This window comes from Lissotriton vulgaris, chromosome 10 (assembly GCF_964263255.1).
Source record: "Lissotriton vulgaris chromosome 10, aLisVul1.2, whole genome shotgun sequence".
Taxonomy (NCBI): Eukaryota; Metazoa; Chordata; class Amphibia; order Caudata; family Salamandridae; genus Lissotriton; species Lissotriton vulgaris.
Genome location: NC_141698.1, coordinates 464,569,226 through 464,588,746, shown reverse-complemented (window position 1 = coordinate 464,588,746; position 19,521 = coordinate 464,569,226). Strand labels below are relative to the sequence as shown.

Genomic DNA, 19,521 nt, shown 5'->3' with positions numbered 1-19,521 from the left:
ACTGGCAATGTGACCCGGGTCACCACACCTGTAACAATTGAAGGGGCCCTTTGGAACAGGTCTACCTGTCGGGGCCCCGTTCTGCTTCGGGGGTGGGGGAGGCTGAGAACCTTTCTGCTGGTTCCCTTGGGGATTACTTTGGGGGCCTTTAGGGAACCCTCTCTGTTTACCCCTGTCCCCCCCACTCTTCTGCTGGGGACCCTGCCCAGCCTTGGCGGAGTCTCCCACTTGACCCTTGTGGACCCTGGTGCTGAGCCAGCGGTCCGCCTCCTCAGCAAGCTTCCTCGGGTTGGACAGCTTGCTATCAATAAGGTGCTGGCGTAGCTCAGGAAAACAGTGATCAGACAAGTGCTCCCATGCAATTAAATCAAAAAGCCCCTGAAAATCATTTACTTTGCTACCCGTCACCCAACCATCCAGTGCTCTGCAAAAACCAGTCACATACTCCACATACGTACTCCCAGGACGCTTTACACTCTCCCTGAACTTCTGTCTATAAATTTCAGGGGTTAGCCCATACCTGGTCATTAAGGCCTCTTTCATGCGGGGATAGGACTTCTGTTCTTCAGTGGGCAAATCTAGCACGGTGTCCCGCCCTTCGCTAAGGAACCTCCCCCACAACCCCGCTCCCCAATCCTTGTCAGGGACCCGGTGGGAGAACATGGCTACTTCATAAGCCCTAAACCACTGTCCTATGTCATCCCCCCTAAAGAACTCCTTAACCACATCTTTGGGTATGTACACCCTGGACTCTACCTGCACCGGCGTTGTGCTGCCACCAGAGGGAGGATGCTCCAAACTTTTCTCCTTTAGACTCATCTCCCTCAATTTCACTTCATGATCCATTCAGATTTTTCGCTCTTTCAGAGTCATTCTTTTGCTCTCAAGCTCCAGTTGGCCCTTCAATTTTAACTCTGCCAGCTTCATTTCATGATCCCTGGTTGCCTGTCTGTCTGCCAGCTCCTCTGGCGATAGGCCTCTGCCAAAGCTATGGACGCTGTCTGCTCTTCCATGTTCAACAAGATCCTCAGGTGTATCCTGATCCTCAGGTGCATTCCTTGATTCAATCCAGGCTTTCAGGGCTCTGTGGAAATCCTCCTTGTTCTTGCACCCTGAACGTGGAACCTTGAATTTCTTTAGAAAGTAAAATAGCTCATCTCTCTTGTAGCTGTCCAGTTTTGACACATCCCATTCCAATTCCACCACATCAGAGGCTACAGATTCTGCCCTCCCTACGCTGTTGGTGCCAGGCATGGCTTTAAACCAAAGGGATCTTCTTCCAGCAAAGAAAAATGTAAAAGTCTGTGGCTAAGCTTCTGGACGGTAATCACTGTGCCAGAGTCAACAATCACTGCATGGACACTGCAAATGTAAATTCGCGATCCTCACCGCTGCGTCCAATGTTAGAATTGGGGGTCTCTGGTTGGCGCAGTGCAGCACTGGCGACAAGCAGGGACCCTCTCCTCTAAGTCAGGGCAAAGGAGTACTCCCAGAAATAACCCCTGCTCACCCTCTAGGTAGTGTGGCGCAAGCAGTCTAGGCTAAACTCTGGAGTACATAGGGTTAAACATTTGCAGTATCACACACAATAATCATCAACCCACCACACAATGACACTAGACTGTAGGTTGTGTAAAAATATATCTCTTTTATATATTTTGTATGCAGGCTTGTAAATACAGTCTTTACTTCTTTGCAGGATTCCAGTTCTTTGTAAATATGCCACAGGTCTTTGTTCAGCGTTTCAAAATATTCTTAAAAGGTATTCTTGGGGCCTTCTGCCCAGTTTCCCCAAGGTACAATGTCCCCTAGCGCTTCTGTGCGCTTCCCAGCGCCTCTGTGCACTTCTAGTGAGAAAATCGGGCCCGGCATGCCAAAGCTCACGCTTCTCGCATTAGACGCATAAGGCCCGGCCGGGTCTCTCGTCTCGGCAAGTCTTCCTTCAGTGTGCGGTGGATCCAGGAGGGGGCGCGGGCCACGGTGAGTCCCAGGGGCACCTCGGGGGACAGGGAGCGGTGCGAGCTAGATAGGCAGGACGGCTCGCACCGCAGAGCGCACACAGCCCTTCGGATCTCTTTGCTTGGGGGGGTCAAGGCACACGGCAGGGATCAGCCCGAAGTCCCACGTCGCGGTGTCGTCCTTCTGGGGCCGAGGAGAGCGACGGGCTCGGCTCGGCAGGTCGGCGTTGCGGCGCGTGCCGGGTCAGATGCACCGCGCACTTTAGGATTCTGGAAGGAGGGGGGCAGGGGGCCCCGGGCCTCAAAGTGAGGCAACAGCACAGCCTCGATGAACACAAGGGGTGCTCCTTCTCTCCACACGCCGCTGCTGCACACGGATGGCGGCGGCTGGGGTTGGCAGGCAGATTCTTCCTTTGAGGCAGGCGAAGGGGGCAGAGTCCGGTCTTGAGGTGCAGTCCGCAGTTAGGCAGGCGACAGGCACGGTGCTGGGGCCAGCGAGGCTGGTCCTGGCGATGTTATCTGGGGCCTGCCAGGTATCAGATGCGTTGCTTGGCGGGACGGGGGTGCCCAGGGATTTCCTCGCAGTGCACTCAGGTCTTCCTCTTTGCCAGGCAGATGCAGGGCTCACGGCAGCTTCTCTTTCCAGGAGGGGGGTAGCGCCCAATGTTCCTGGGGCGCCGTTCAGGGGGCAAGTTCCACAGCAAGCCCTTGGAGATCTTTTAGTAGAGTTTGGCACAAAGTTTCAATAAAGCAAAAGTCTCTTTCAGTCTTTCCTTTCTCTCCTTCTGCAGCAAGGCACTCAACACAGGCCAGAGACAGCACTCCTCCTTGTCTTTCCAGGTCCTTCTCTTCGGGCAGAGTTTCTTCTGTAGCGCAAACAGGATCTAATTTACAAGGAGCAGGGCTCCTACTTTTATACAGAGTTTTCTTTGTTCTCCCAGGCCAGGGGGGCCTTTGCATAACTTCATTCAGTCTCTGAGCACTTGTTGGGTGTACTCTGGTGTCTTTTTTCAGTGTGAGGGGCAGGCACATCAGACGCTCCGCAGGAGGTGGAGCCAGCATTGTGTGGCCAGGGGCAGCCAGGAGTACCTTGTTGATGGTGCTTCGCCCTTCCTGGGCCAGGTGCAGGCTGAGTCATCAGTCGCCCCCCAGGAGGGCGGAGCCAGCATTGTGGTGGCAGAGCACAGCCTGATTAAAAGTCCAGGGCCACTCCTACCTCCCACTAAGGTGTAATCCTTGCATTCACCACCTGTCATCCCCCAGCCCTGTCACTCACACATCCCAGACAGTCAGATACACATACTAGCAGAGGCGGGCTGAAATGGTTAGGCAAGCAAATGCTAACTTTCTAAAAGTAGCATTTGCAAACACAGGATATTAAAATAAACTTTTCTAAAAGATGTATTTTATTATTCTGAGTTCAGGCATACTAAACATTATTTTCTACCATGTTCCCTGAGCCTGCTGGGATTATAGAGTGTAATAATTCCAGCAGCCCATTCTGGCCTAAAGGGAGTAGGTAGCCTTACAATAGTGAAAAACGAATTTGGCAGTAATTCACTATTAGGACATGCCACACACATCAGAGCATGTCCTACCTTACACTTACAATGCACCCTGCCCTTGGGCCTACCATAGGGGTGACTAATATGAAGTTAAGGGAAGGTTTAGGGGCTGGCAAGTGGGTGCACTTGCCCAGCCAGCATGACAGTACCAGACTGCACACAGGTTCTGCAATGGCAGACCCTAGACACATTTTAAGGCTGCTTCTGTGGGTGGCGCAACCAGCGCTGCAGGCCCACTAGCAGTATTGGCATTCACAAGCCCTGGCACTCCTGGTGCACTTTACTGGGGACTGACAGTAAATCCAATGAACCAATCAGGTATACCAATCACAGTTATACTTTTCATAGGGAGCACTTGCACTGCATCACGGGTTGGCCGTGGCGCAGTGCCCTGAGCGGCGGACACCAGCAAAAACATCTGAGGCACATCAGCAAAAAGTGGAAGGGAAACTCACGCCAAGGTGCCAGGTCTAACACTGTAGGGTTGTGAAGTCACCAGTCTCTAAAAGATTGTGTGAAGAATACAGATCAAGCAGTTGTTTGAATGCCCGGGGAGGTCTAAATTTAAATGCTGAATGCCTATCCAGAATTGGATCTAAAGGAAAGTCCTTGTGGGATCTCTGTAAGTTTTTTGTTAATTGCATGCCAGAAGGTAGGATTATCAGCATTAGGGGCTTATATATTCATAACAAAGACTTCCTCCAACCCATTGGTGAGATTTCTTAGAAATTAGTGTAATGTTCCAACTTTTCTTTCTGCTCGCTTCGGAGCAAGTCCCATCCAAAACCCATCCTTCCATCCTTTTCCTCATGAGAAGGGCTTCTTTGAGGCTTATCTTGGTTTCTCGAAGGAGAATTAAGTCACCGGAGAGACCCTTACAATAGTCTAAGATCATGGCTCTCTTAACAGGGGGATTCAAACCCTTGGCCTTTGAGGAAACTACCTTCACACCACACATTTGGGTAAGTATTGAATAAACAGTGGACCCTTCAGTAAATTGTGCTCAGTGAGAGCTTTAGGAAATAATAGGACCAAGATTGATGAGGCAGATATCCCATAGAAGAAAGATGAAGGAAGGGAGGGGATAGCGAGAAAAGAGCAACTATGGGGGCCTCCACCGTTCCCAGGTGCACCCGCAGAAATGGTAGGACCCCTTCCCACCAGCGAATGTCTATAAGAGACATATTGCATGGGAGAACAAACGGGGACGGGCAACAGCAAGTGATGCTTTAACCAGTGCAGAGAACACCATCTGGAGTAACAGAAGGAGAGCGGTACAAACAGGATCACCAAGATCACAATATCTGAACTCAGTATAGTGTTATCATCAAAACAAGGAGGTTACAACATCCTAAATATTTACCACTGAGACCAGAATTTTCAGGTCTAGGCAGTATATATCCAATGACCTATAGATCACAGTATATGTTGAACACCAAAACAAATTTCAACACTCCTTAAATTACTCTACAAACGTCAATTCTATCAACAGTGGTTTCTAAGAAGACCATCGTAATATCAAACTTATGTCTAGAAGGTTATGCGATTGAGCAGAGAAAACTTTAAAGACCTGAAGACATGCATCATTGCCCTTGAAGCATATCGCATGTAATACATGCATGACATATAGGATATGTATCCTGCCTGTACACACACACCTAGATGTGTGAACCACCTTGTGGAAGTATCAATTGTTTTATTCAAGGGAACGTGAACTAACATTAGCTACAATACTGAATTGGATTCAACGTCTGGAAAGAGGAGCAAGGGGAAAAAGGGACAGGGATATGAGTAAACACAGGAGGGGGGATTTATATTATTTGCTCAGAGATGGGGTCAGTGACTGAGATTGAGCTACAGGCTAAAAAACAGAAACAAACACGAGGAGAACCTGTAAAATAAACAACATTTTGTCAAGTAAATGTAAATAATATAAAATCAGTAGTGTAGAGGGCGTATCCGAAACATCCTGCGCTCTGCATTGGACAACATATGTGGTGCTGCGTTAACTTACTCCAGCATTACAAGAAGTACATTGAATCAACATTGTCAAGAAATAGGAACAGCATTAGAAGAGCTGCAACATAGCTACAGTATTACAGGAAATCTGAATTAGGCAGTGACATGTTCTAAACGCTACATTTCCGGAATTACTAGGAAACAAGGAGAATACTGCAGTTAAATGTGCGAGGCAGGCTAACATGCCTAGTAATATAATCACATTTTTTACTATTAATTGAATTATACTTCAGAAGGGTGTCACTCATCATAACACAAAGACAGTCCCTGAGCTTTAGCCCTAGGACTAGGATACGAAACATTGTGTTGTATTGAAAATTGAACAGGATCCCAACTGATCATGAAACAGTGTTAGGGAAGTGAGAGACCAGGTAGAGGATCTGAGTCCATCCATGATTCAGAATGATTATCCAGGAATGCGGAGACGTCAGCAGGCTCTTGAAATATATGTGGATGACCCTTGAAAACTATTCTGAATTTCAAGGGGCCCAAACAAGAATAGGGGATCTCCATATCAATTAGTCTCTTTTGTAGGTTAAGGAACCCCTTTCAGCGAATTACAGTATCTCTGGCATAGTGCTGGGGGATATTGATTTTGTGACCTTCCAACTGAATCAACCTAACCTTCCTCATAAAAGCCAAGATTTGATCCATGTGTTGCTGATGCAGAGGTTTGAAGATGAATGCGAGAATGCCATGTTTTTGGGTTTAAAGGTTGGAACCCTATGAGCCTGTTCGATCTCAAAATCTTTGATAAAGGATAATTGGAGGACTTCTGGGATCCGAGATATCAAGAAATCAGCAACCAATGGGGCAGAGTTTTCAGTCACCTCCGGCACTCCAAAGATGCGGAGGTTTCTTCTCCGGTTGAAATCTTCTTGTTCTGTAAGGTCTCTCCTTAGGGACGAGATTGAGTGTTCTAAGCTGTGAATATGTTTAGCTTGGGTATTGGTGTAATCTTCAATTGTACTTATTCTTGTCTCAGCCTTAGACATACATAATGACAGTTCTTTGAAATCCTTGCAAATCCCCACCACTTCAAGCTGAAGTAGATCAGTGTTGGTTTTTGGGCTTTGAGCTTTATCATGTACCGTGTTGAGCTTCAATAGACTGGCCTCCAAAGAAGAGGCGGAGTCTAGGCTGGTTTTGACTGGTGACCTTGGAATGGGCGGAGATTGTTTAGAACGTTTCAGGTTTGCTTTGGTGTCTCTATCTTTCATGTTGCCACTCGTGTCCTCCGTCATTTGTTTAATTGGAGGTGACAGAATTCAACACAGTCAAGATTCTAGTAGGGTGGCCAAATGATTTGTGATAGACAGGTAGTGAGTACTTTGTTTGGTCTCCAGATAATGATGAGTAGGGTCTTGTGCAGAAACTGCAGAGAGATGGGAGCCAAGGGACCAAGATATATAAAAACAAGCTAGGGTTGTATGCTCTATATATTTGCATACTCTGGAATAAGGAGTAGAAGTATAGTGACTTCGGCTACCGAAACTTGTTATGTTATGTTATGTTAGCTGTTTTTGTACCGCGCACAGCTGCCCCAGCAAAGGGGCGTCCTGGCGCCAAAAGAAGGTATACACAACATCGCAATAAAGCCGCAGAATCAGAGATTTTTATTAAAAAGAAAGGTTTTAATGGCACGTCTGAGCTTAACAGGGCTATAATGAGTAATGTTTTCACACTGCCACCCCATCAGTAGCACGGCCTACACAGTAACCTATGCACACAAAGTACAACACCCCTCATCACCATCAGCATCACACAATGGCATTATTAAAGATAGCTAGACCAACTTGGACCTAATTTACTGAGGCGCACAGTACATCCTGAATTAACCTATATATACTTAATGAATCTTCAGACACTATATGACAGTATATAGTGCCACCAATTTGTATAGTATATAGTGCTACCAATATGCCACCAATAGGGGAGTACACTCTGAGCCACTGAAGATGGTTCCACAAAACAGGATCATAAGCGGTGGCCGTGCACACACGATGGCAGCGAGTTGTGAATCACACCCCATGTTTAAAGTAAAGTAAAGGCAGGAAGAGCCGTGAGCTGCCTTATGAGTTGAGCTACACTACACCTCCAGCAGTCAAATGTGTCAATCTCAGGGCTGCATCCACTAGCATAAGCCAAAGCAGCGTAGCGGTAGGCATTGCCAGAGTCGGCTTAAAGGAGAGTTCACGCAGCCTCCATTCAAACGAACTGCAGAGCCACACACCAAAGCGGTAAATTTAGTAAAATGGGTAGGTAGCCAGAGCACTGAAGAGAGACTGTTTTACTGATATTTATTGTGTGCTGCAAATGTATAGGAGGCCATCACAGCGTCTTAGTAGAGACCAAGATTGACCCACGCCGAGTCGAAGCTATGGATCAGTGCCAAAAGGGTAACACTGTGATGAGGAGATAACTGCTCGTCGTCAGGTTATTTCTGGAGAAGATCAGGGCAAATCAGGGACTTCTCTGTGATCCTGCATGTTCCGATGCATGTGTGAGATCTTGTGTTAAATATCAGAGTTCCCAGATGGGTGTCCGCACTGGAAGTGTTGCGTAGCTCAGCGATTAGCAGACATTTTAGCCACATGCCAAGCTATGCACCACCAATTCTCAGTTTTGTAGTAACCACAGCAAAATCCGCATATCCTGATATTTACTGGAAATATTTCACCAGTTCAGTATAAGCAGGCTTGACCTGAAGTACAATAAACAACGCACCACTTATAACGGAGATCGCTCTACCCACTGAATTTTGCACAGGAGTCTCAATAAACGGGAAAACTTGTAACTACAGCAGTAGTGAACATTTTAAACTGTTAAAAACAAGTGTTTATTACTACCCAACTGCACCCACTTTACCAACTACTGATAAAAAAGTTTGCAGCGGGTGCATAAGACATGGAGCCATAATACGTGATTTTTGCTCAAGTCCTTTATATCTGCAACAGATAAATCAATCCTATTAGCTGTTTTCCTATTCAATTCAATTACCAAAGATTACATACAGATCTTTCCAGCAAGTGCATTAACAGCCTGAATTACGTTACCCGTATTGTACCCTGAAACACAGATCTGTGCAGCAGGCATTATTAACTCCTAAGATACCTTAAACGCAGTCTATTTACGAACAGTTAAGTAAGACAGAATAGATTTACTAGATTTGTATGTATGTATGTATGTATGTATGTGGCATTACTATAGCGCGAGCCTAGACAAAGGGCAGTGGAGCACTGCACATTGTTCAAGACCAGCATAAAGCCAATTAGTGATGTGAGAGATAGCCGGTTTGTAGACTGTTAAGGTATTATGATGTAGTGTTCTTTAAAGAAGTAAGTCTTCAACTATTTCCTAAATTGGAGCAGCGCCCGGGAGGTCCTGATGGATTCGGGGATGTTGTTCCATACTCTAGAGTCATTTGTTTTTAGACTTCTTAGTTTTTAGTCTGATAGTGTCCTGGCTGTGGGTGTGCCGAGAACCAACAGAGATGGTGAGCTTGTTTGCAGAATAAGGGTGGTTGTTGATCATGATGGCTTTGTAAATGACACTGCACGTTTTGACAATGATGAAGTTATGCAAGGAGAGCCAATGGAGTTCTATCAGGATGAGGGGTGATGTGATCATTTCGTCAGACCCTGGATGAAACAGGCTGCAGTGTGCAGGATGCCCGGAAGCGGTGCCAGTGTGGAGTCTGGAAGGGCGTGGAATAGGGTGTTGCCACCATCTACATGCATGAGGAGTACGAGTGCTTGAACAGTGGTTTTGACGTCACATTCTGGAAGAAACTTTCTTTAAAAGAGAGAGCTGATACAAGGCCATCTTTGCTTTTTTGGCAACGTGTTCCTTCATGGTGAGGCTGATGTCCAGGGTGAATTAGAGTGACTTGGCATTCAGTGGAAGTTGAAGTTTGAGGCCTTCGGATTTCATGTCACTGAGTCAGGTTTGTACTGTTTCTTGTTTGATGTTCTTGGCAAATAACAGTAATTCTGTCTTGGTTGGGTTGAGCTTCTGATAGGGGTTGAACAGCAAGGTCTGGATGGTGTGCGGGCAGTGTTTGAGGTGTAGGATATTTGAAGCAGAGGAGACTTTCAGGTAGAGTTGTGTATCATCAGAATATTTTTGAATCTTGATGCTGTTATCTATGAGAAGATCACCAAGTGGATCTATGAAGAGGTTGAAGCTAACAGGGGAAAGTGTGTGTTGGACCTGGCCCTTTTTTGCAGATTTCTCCTCTGACGTTTTGCCTCCTATTTCTCTGACCCTCTTTTTGTTGGCTTTAGGACTCTGGACACGTTACTACTGCTAATAAGTGCTAAAGTGATTATGCTCAATGTATAAATTGTGATTATGACTGGTTATCCATGACTGGCATATTTGATTTAGTGAGGCGTTCCTAGTAAAGTACACTGTGTGTGCCACAGGCCTGTAAATCAAATGCTTCTAGTGGACCTGCAGCACTGGTTGTGCCACCCACATGAGTAGCCCTGTAAACATGTCTCAGACCTGCCACTGCAGTGCTTGTGAGTGAGCCATGTCGGTCTGGAAAGGGAAATCACTTGCCAGCACCAAACCTTTCCTTTTATTACATGTATGATACCCCTAAGGTAGGCCTAAGGCAGCCCCATGGGCAGGGTGCAGTGTATGTGAAAGGTAGGACATGTACTAGTGAGGTTTACATGTCCTGATCGTTAAATACTGCCAATTTTGTTTTTCACTATTGTGAGGACTACCTCTCCCAACGTTATCATTGGAGCAGCCTTGTAACATCCTACAAGTGTATCTTTCAATTAGGAAAAGAGAGTGATTTGGAATTTGGGCTCTCTGAGTTCAGAATTTGAAAACACGTCTTTTAGGAAAGGTGGCTTTTAAATTGTGTGTTTGAAAATAACACTTTTAGAAAGTGGGAATTTTCTTGCTTTATCATCCTGTGCATCTGCCGGCCTGTGGAATTAACATCTGGTTTAGACTGGCAGCTCTGTTGTTTTTGCATTCACTTTAGACAATCACACAAAGGGAGCGGAAGTGTGCCCTATATTCCCTGATAGCCTATCACCAGGCTATTGGGCCTTACTGAGCTAGAATGGTGGGAGGAGTTGTCACTGACCCCTGAATAGGACTGTGTCTGGCCTCTCACAATGCTGTCTCTAACTCCCTCTTGTGTGTCTGGAGCCAGGACACGGCAAGCCAGGATCTGTGCACTACAAAGATTTTCCTTTGAAGTATGCCTACTTCAAAAGGGCAAAAGGAGTATAAGTATTGGACCTATAGCCCCATATTTTTAGAATACTCCAGGACTGAGGACACTGCCAAGAAGAAAAGCTGAAGAGACGTCAAGAGGTGTATTGCTCCTTTGCTGAGTTTTGCTTTGCTGGGTTGCACTTGCTGCTCTCTCTCTGAGCAGTGAAAGGAACTGAACTTTGCTTTCTGAACTCATGATTTCCAAGTTTCTCCAAGGGCTTGTATGTGCTTGCTTCCTGTTGAGTTTCAAAGACTTCATCTACAGCACCTGGACTCCTTTGCTGGGAATCCTGAACCTGCCAAGTTGTGCCAGTTTCAGTTCTGGACCATTGGAGGTGTTTGATGAGCTGTAACGTCAAGAAAAGCATTCCTGGCGCATCCCCGGTGCTGTAGCCGGCCCTTGACTCTATCGAGGTTGGACTGAACTGTTAGATTTGTTGGGCATGACACTGCAATTCCCCTGGTTGGCACTATCGCATTCAAAGGAACTGTAGTTTTGAGATATTCTTGAGAAATTAATATCTTTGATTGTGTATGCTGTTTTTTTGTCATTTTGGTCTTGTTTTGATTAGATAAATACTGACTATCTTTCTAAACGGGTGTGGTGTCCATTTGTAGTGTTTCCACTGTGTTACTGTGTGTTTATATACAAATGCTTTACACATTGCCTCTGAGATAAGCCTGACTGGTCATGCCAAGCTACCAATGGGGCGAGCAGGGTTTATCATAGCTGTGTAATCCCCTTACCCTGACTATAAGAAAGAGTCCCTACTGGGACAGGGTGCAAGCCACTGCCACCTAGAGACCCCCATTTCTAAAAGTGTGGAACCCAAGGGAACTCCCAAGGTGACAGGGATCTTTTGGAATATGGAGGTGCCAATGTGAAAAAACTGATATCAATTGGAAAAATAGAAGGAGAACCTAGGAAGGACACTGCCAGTACACAACATTCAAGACTACTGGCTGCCCATTAGGGTGAGAGGGTTGTCTGTGTCGAAGGCAGCAGAGAAGTCTTGGAGGCAGGGTTCTTCTTCATCTTCATCTTTGATCAGGAGGGAGTCGTCTACAATGTGTAAAGTATTAATCTCTGTGCTGTGGGCCAGTTATTGGCAAGGTCATCAGGGTCAATTGTAGGTTTATTTACGTATGGGAGGATCCATACTGTCTTGAAAGCTTCTGGGAAGACGCCTTGAGTGAGGGAGGTTTTTGGAAATGGTTAGAAGAGGTGAGAGAGCATCCCCAGAGGGAGCTTTGATGAAGGACAAGGGTAAGACATCATCTTCATAAGAAGTGGCTTTGAGGGACGGAGTATGTCAGTGAGCTATTCAAGAGATATGCCTTTGATGGATGACCATCAATGTTCTACCAGATCCACTGGATTGTTTCGCTGATGAACAGGTTGATGGCATTGTTTTTTTCTATGGAGTGAGACTAGGTAGGGGGTTAATGTAATGCTTGATTGCCTTGAAAAGTATTGTGTTTCTCTTGGTGGCTTCATTGAATGGTGTTGGTATAGTACTTTGCTTTAGCCGATGTGATCAGCTCTCTGCGTTCTGTGTGGAATTTGACACTTGTCCGTGCCTTTACCCGCTACCCCATTATGGATTGATTCATATTCCTTACACGGATTCCACTAGCTCATAGCAACAGTATTTTTTGGCCATTCCCTCCGGCCCTGGATGAATTCCATGGGATTGTCCATGATCAATGGATGACTTCCATGGGATTGTCCATGATCAATCAACTATTCAGTCCACCATTGATGGTCCAACATTAATCTCACTCTCTTTATCATAACATTGCTTTCATTAACTACGTCAGCTCATATTGATTTGTGTCCTGATGATCCTACATTTCTGGTAAATCAAAACACCGTCAACGACGAAGGACACATACAAATGAAAATAATTTATAATGTAGGGGCTGCATGTACAGTAGCAGCAGTGACATTTTAAAGAGAAGGGGGGTCAGTGAGCAAAGTGAATATTTTCACAGTGACAGGCACTCTGAGAAACTGACAATGCCTTTAGGCTCAATGTCAAAGCTCTCATTTATGGCTCGCTAACAGTGTTTATTTTTATAACGGGACATGATTGAGAGCTCTGGAGTTGAGGCTGAAGGCAATGCGAGTTTCTCACAGTGCCGGTCATTGTGTCAAAAAGGTAAACATAAAGGTAAAATAATGTTTACTACTTACCCACATGTCCTTGGTGTTCTTCTCTTCTGCAGTCCGAGAGTGAGTCCCACAGCCTCAGCCATCTCCCCTCTACCAATCAAAACGCTGCTCTCACGCTGGTGATAATGTTAAGCATCATGAGAGAAGCGCTAGGATTGGATGGAGTGAGTTGGCTTAATGGTCCTTTAGGCACTGGGGGCCTGTGCCTGCTCTCCATCTAGCTGTCTAAGAGAGCTCAAGTTGGAGAGGTTTAAGGCATGCATGTCAGCTGGCTGTTGCAAGACAGCTGGCAACGTGACATGCACACTTTACACTGAAGTAGGCACCACTCCTCCTCCCCTGCAGCCTATCAGCAGCGATGGCCCCACAAACACTGCTCAGGCAGGAAGCATTGAAAATTACTTTTTTCCACGTTTACTGCACTAGCAACAGGGGAGTGCAATGCTTCTCCGCTCTAATCGAGGAACCTCCATTGTGTATTTATGCAACCTAATTACAATATACACATCATCATATTCATCTACAAGTATCATGATTGCTGGAGCACTGAGCATCTTTTCACACCTTAATTAAATTCTTTTTTGTGATTATTTTGTTACCAACTCAAGTTTATTTTTATGACTAAACTTCTATTTGGTTTTTCATTTCCCTCTTTACAGCAAAACATTATTGTGAGCATAGGGATCACTATTATTTATATTTCTTCAACAAGAGACCAGTTGCAGTATCGTTAGCCCTGTCAGCAACATCCTGATTTGAACGTAGATGGAGGTATTCTACAGAAGTAAAGTGCTAATTCTTCCATCACTCTCTCCTTGCTATGTCCATTCAATCAATCAATCAGGATTTATAAAGCACGGCAAATCACCTGTGAGTGTCTCAAGGCGATGAAGTTGCTAGCTGCTTTGTGGAGAAAGCAGTGAAAAACATGGGTAAAGCGGAGAAAGCTCTCAGATAAAAGGAGGAGAGGAAGGCGAGAGAAATAAACAAGCATTTGCAATGCAATAGGTCTCGCTTTTACGCAACTATAAGCTATTGGCATTGTAAATGACAATGCCTTTAATTTACATTTTATAAATTAAAACATAAATAAAAGTTATTGAGCTTTACAATGTCTATAGCTAAAACTCATGTAAAAGCGAGACCTATTGCATTGCAAATGCTTGTTCTATAACGTACATACACGGTGCAGTCCCAGAAGCACAGCGAGGCCTGCAGGTGGCGCCCTTCGTGCCATGTGAACCCAACTCTGTGGCACTAATTGTATCGCCCTTAAAAGGAATGTGACCGCTCATGGAAGGTATTTGTACCCGCAACCTGACAGTTTCTGTTGGGTCTGAACCCACTGAGCGTCCTTGCTTTCACAGAGACACTAGTAGAAATTAGCCTTTAAGGTTGGATGTGGTTCTTCACAGCTGAAAGGGTGAGGGAGGGGCTCTCTATGCATTGTTGCTGTTATTTTTGTTATTAGTAAGTATTACTATTGTTGATCCGTCTTGTGTTTTCCGCTCGTGTCAATGGTGTAACCTGATGTATAATAGCTAAAAGGAGCAATAAAGTGAATTCAAGGAAGGGACTAGTCACTTCCGATCCCCCATGTCCAGTAACCAGTCCCACGGTGGGAGTTAAGACCCCTGTGGTGGATTCTTTAGCCAAAGTGAACTCTGAGAATTACTTCAGCACTTACTTGTACATTGTTGGATCCTGGGCAAATCAAGTGATCTCTCTCTGCTGTCCTACAATTACATTACCTGCCACTGTTTGGGGCGGTTACAAACAAGCAAACCCCCAGTCTTCCTTTGCGCATCACAAAATGAATCTTTACAAAAGAACGAGACATGTGCCTTGACCGTGCCATCCCTGTCTTCTGTTATCTTCAGTGCCCACAACAGATCCCAGCCCCCAGGCAGCTTGTTATATAACAGAAATAAATGAAAAATAAAATAAAATGATTCCTTTCTTCTAATTGAAATGACCTATTTACAGCGCAAAGAAGTACTCGCTTTCGAAAACAGAACTGCTCAGATGTTTACTCATTCATCCCTTCGCTTTCATGCACTTCTTTACACACCTAGCCGAGCCCACCAGAGGCCCTTCTCGCTCCAGGACCCCCGTGTTTCTCTCCACCCTGTAGCAAAAAGTATTTAAGGATCTCTGAATGGCAGCTGTTGAGCTCGCGCGGCAGAGATGCCAAGTACACTGTACCCAGAAGCGTGAGAATGAGAAACTTTTTGCCATAGCTGTAAAAACAAGGTACAAACTGAAAATAAAACACTGCGATGTGGGCAAGCAAGCTAAGATTCAAAGCTTACCTCCCACACAATAAAGGAAGTCGTAAATGAAGTGCTGCACAGCATGTTTGACATATTTTAAATGCAACTGGTGAGATGCAGCAAAATCCAAAAGTGAAACGGATACATATAACCCCCAATTAAGAAAGCCCTGTTGAGTCCGCTGTCAGCAAAAGACACGTTGTGCGAGTGCACATCTCCTGTCCAGGCAGGGACGGCAAACAGGAGACAGGGGGGGAACAGACATGCCTCCCTTGCAATCAAAAGCAAGGACTTTTCACGCGTGCCAATGAGCAGGTTGGGTGGACCTTCCACCTTGCTTTCACAGCAAAACAGACGACAATAGTCTCGCACGCGAGCAGCGCATGCGCTGCGTCGCTATGAAAACCTAAAAGCAAGGCGAAAGCACTCAGAAACATGGGGCAGAGGAAGATGAAAGCAGTAAAATACAAGGCAAAAGCAGGAGAAAGCACTCAGACCAACAACGGGAAAGGAAGGAGAAAGCAGTAAAAAACAATGCAAAAGCAGGAAAAGCACTCAGAAAAACAGGGGGAAAGGAAAGAGAAATCAGTGAAATAAGTGGCAAAAGCAGGAAAAGCACTCAGAAAAATGGAGAAAGCAGTAAACAACGAGGCAAAAGCAGGAAAAGCACCCAGAAAATGGTGGGAAAGGAGGGAGAAAGAATTTTTTAAAAACGAGGGAAAAGCAGGAGAAAGCACTTCTGGGGACTAAGCAGATTGGTGCTGCTGCATATGTGAGCTACGCCTGTACTTCTTCACTACTTCTAAATGTATGCTCCCCTCTATAAAGCGCTCTTCCTACGTTTCCCTCGCACACTACCTCTGCTTGTTTTCCATCCCCTTCCTTACCAATGAATGTGAAGAATATGACGAAGGCTGCAATGTCCCACGAAGACTGGAACATCTGTTTGGTCTCTAGTCGTCCCAAAAGATCATTGAATTGAGCCTCAAGTTGCTTTCCCACATCAGAAGGTACAGTAGTCGTCATTTTACAAGATGTCTGGGGCTCCTATTCAAATCTCTGAAGGAAGAGCTATGGGGAGATGAGAGATGGTGGTCTGCAATGGAGAAACATTGAATTATAGATATATTCTGTCAAGGTATCATAAGCAAATTACATTACTCCTAGTACTACTCCCTCACTTTAATTCAGCACCAATGAGTCTTCCCCACCTTCACAGACCCGATCTCAAACCACCTCTTAACTTATAAACAACCCCGCCACACCTTCTGTTCGTCAACAAGCTTGGTACATACAATAACTCAGTTGCTCTGGCATGGGTGGGCGGGAGGCTCTCTGAATTAAAGCAATGGAGTAGGACTAGGAATAATGTAATTACCGTTAAGGAATTGAAACATTACCACCACATCCATCCCTCACTTGAATTTAACACCAATACGAAACAGCAAGCAAATAAAAAGAATGATATTTGTCAACTGAATTGAATGCAGAAAGACAAACACATGTATTTCTCAAGGCCACAACTTCCCCTATATTAAGCAATAGAAGAGAGAACTTTATGGTTACATTGTTTTATTATTTTGACAAATCAAACAGTGTCCAATCATTAGTACAGACATCACTATGTATCACAACCATTTATGGCTACCTGCTGATCTAGGCATACAAGCCTCTGCCTCTAATAGAGGGAGCAAGCCCCCCATAAAACCAGCTCTGAACCCCAATCCCTTCCCATCTCAATCCCACTCACTCCTTATTTGTACAGGTATACTGTAATTACAACAATGTTCAGGTGATACACCATCTAGTCAGATTTCTGGTCTGTTTCCGAACAACAGCGGGTTTGAAGATATTTAGGGCGTGTCAGTTCCCGGATGTCCTGTGACAGCAAAGACAAGTAAGGTTGCCATAATTTTCCAAAGGAGAAGCCTCGATTAACCAGTGTCTACGAGATCTTTTCGATGCCCAAGATGTACCACAACCGGTGTATCCATGCCAGGAGCGTGTGTGTTTTCAGCGTCTTCCCGGGTGAAAGGATGTTGTGTGTCACTGCCCTAGGGCTAAACCTATCTGTTTCCCCTCATGGATTTGAGCGGTATGTAAGGGTGTTAGGTAAACCCTGTAAGACGTATGCAGGGAACTTAGGTAGTTGTGTATTGAGGTGTTGGTCTATGTCGTCGATTACCTGTGTTCAATAGGAATGCAGCCGTGGGCAATCCCAGAGCAGGTGTACCAAAGTCACAACGTGGTTACACAATGCACTCAATCACAGTGAAACATTTGTTAAGTAATAAAAAACGATTCAGTACAAGAAGACAAAGCAACAGAAGAAATCTAGGAATCTCCAGAGGGAGAGTAGTCCGTTGGAGTCCTTTATTGTGTCAAACAGCCAGCCGACACGTGTTTCATCGCAGTTGTGAATCCTCAGGGCTAATAAGGCTGTATTGAGACTAGTAGGTCGCACAGCTGGTGATCATTCCGACCCAGCCGGCCCCGTGACCATCAATGGCGAAATTGCAAGACAAATGGTCTCCACACCCAATATGAGGTGAATGTGAGGAGAAACTTCCTTTGTTCTTCACACGGTTTCAAAACCGATTGGTTCCTTAGAAGTACTCTACAACCAAAAAACCGAGTGTACAATCAAACACACGGAAGCCTGGACAAACAGGAACACGGCCCGGAGAGAGAACACGCTGGTGACCGCACTCGGTTGTAAAAGAGTTTGGGCGTTCTCTTAACAGACTGAAGTCGTACCCGACTGCAGGCTTCCGTGTGTTTGATTGTACACTCAAATTCAAATTCAATAAAGCTTTATTCGATTTCTTAAAGAATCACAAAAGCATATCCAAATTTACAGCAGGATTATCAATTCATAAAATAATTTTAAAATGATGAGATATACAGTCTCAAAGATTGATTTTGTATAAAAAAACAGTTATCCATTCACTTGATCACGCTCATAGGGTCTCACATCATAATAGTTTTCCTGTATTTAAAAACGTTTTTTTAAAACACAATAATGGAAGTAATAACAGATTCGTTCTCTAGAGATTGTAAAGCCAGAAATGCAGGACAGCATTGTCTCAATCCGAGTGATTTTAAGAGCAGAAGGATCCACCTACTTCTCTGGACTAAATAAAATTTACAAAAGAAGAATACATGCAATGGTGACTGTGGAGATAGGTCATCGCACGTACATTTTCACATCAGTCTGGACCAATCATTCAATTAAGGAAAATGAATTGTTCTGTGTATAATGCCCAATCTGAAGCGGGTTAACAGGAACCTGTTGTAATCGCTTACGATGAGCCTTATGTACGGCTGTATATTAAATGTGGTTAAAGTAAGATGGTGCGCTTGTACGGTTGATTTTATCATTTCGGTAGTATTTCTATTTGTTTCAAATAAACGCAGGCAACTGCTTTTGAAATCTTTACCTGTCAACTGTGCTCATAGTGTTGGGGTTGTTATAATATTCTGGATGGCCAAGATTACATGTGAATTCTTTAATGTAGTTTAGCCACCTAATATGCATGGCCCCATCTAACCCCCTGCTACCAATCAAGATTTGGCGATTAAGTAACGTTTTCTCATTGGTCCAGATCCTATACCAAAATTGGACCGGCTGGATTTTTATAATGCCCGTTAAATATGGCATGTCCAGTTCTGTATGGCAAATGTAGGTGGACGTACTGTCTGGGACAGCCAGCAAAAACCTAAAAAGGGTGTTCTCTGCAATCTGTAAAGAATTGACATCAATATAACCCGAGATGCCAGCACCATAAATGGCAATTGACACACGCTTTGCCTTATATATTTTGCAGCAGTTCTACCGGGGCCGTCTACCCAGATTTCTTCTAAAATGTGATAGGGCTGCCAGTGCCCTTTATAAATAATAATCTCCTAGCTTTAACTGTCTCTGTCAAAGTCCCCGTTCGGTCAAACAAAATCCCTAGAGAAGAAAAAGTTTTTAAACATTCAATCTTTTTGCCCCCTATATAGAAGTCTCTGCACTTATTACTGCCTACCCTGCACTTCATTATAAAAGTTTTTAAGGTATTAACGCGGAGGCCCAGGTCAGACATGAACATAGCAAAACTGGAAACTACCCGTTAGAGGCCCAACGGCGTGCGTGCCATAAGGACCGCGTCATCCGCGGACAGAAGCGCAGGTATAGGGCGTTTGTCAACTAACGGTAACTGGCACTCTTTCGCCAATACGCCTCCTACATTGTTTATATTGAGTGTAACGAGGAAGGGTGCCAGGACGCAACCTTGTCTTAC

At 44.9% G+C, this 19,521-nt stretch overlaps 1 protein-coding gene across 2 annotated transcripts in view; it reads right to left on the bottom strand.

The window, feature by feature from the left end:
* Positions 1–19,521, bottom strand: part of SMIM22 (small integral membrane protein 22) — a 195,516-nt gene that overhangs the window by 109,663 nt on the left and 66,332 nt on the right. For both annotated transcript variants that reach the window (XR_015300691.1, XM_086941327.1), the window contains exon 2: positions 16,123–16,331. Coding sequence is in view for 1 of the 2 variants with exons in the window: in XM_086941327.1 (XP_086797453.1) it covers positions 16,123–16,261 (139 nt within the window). In the remaining variant the exon portion in view is untranslated. The remainder of the gene's footprint in view (positions 1–16,122; positions 16,332–19,521) is intronic.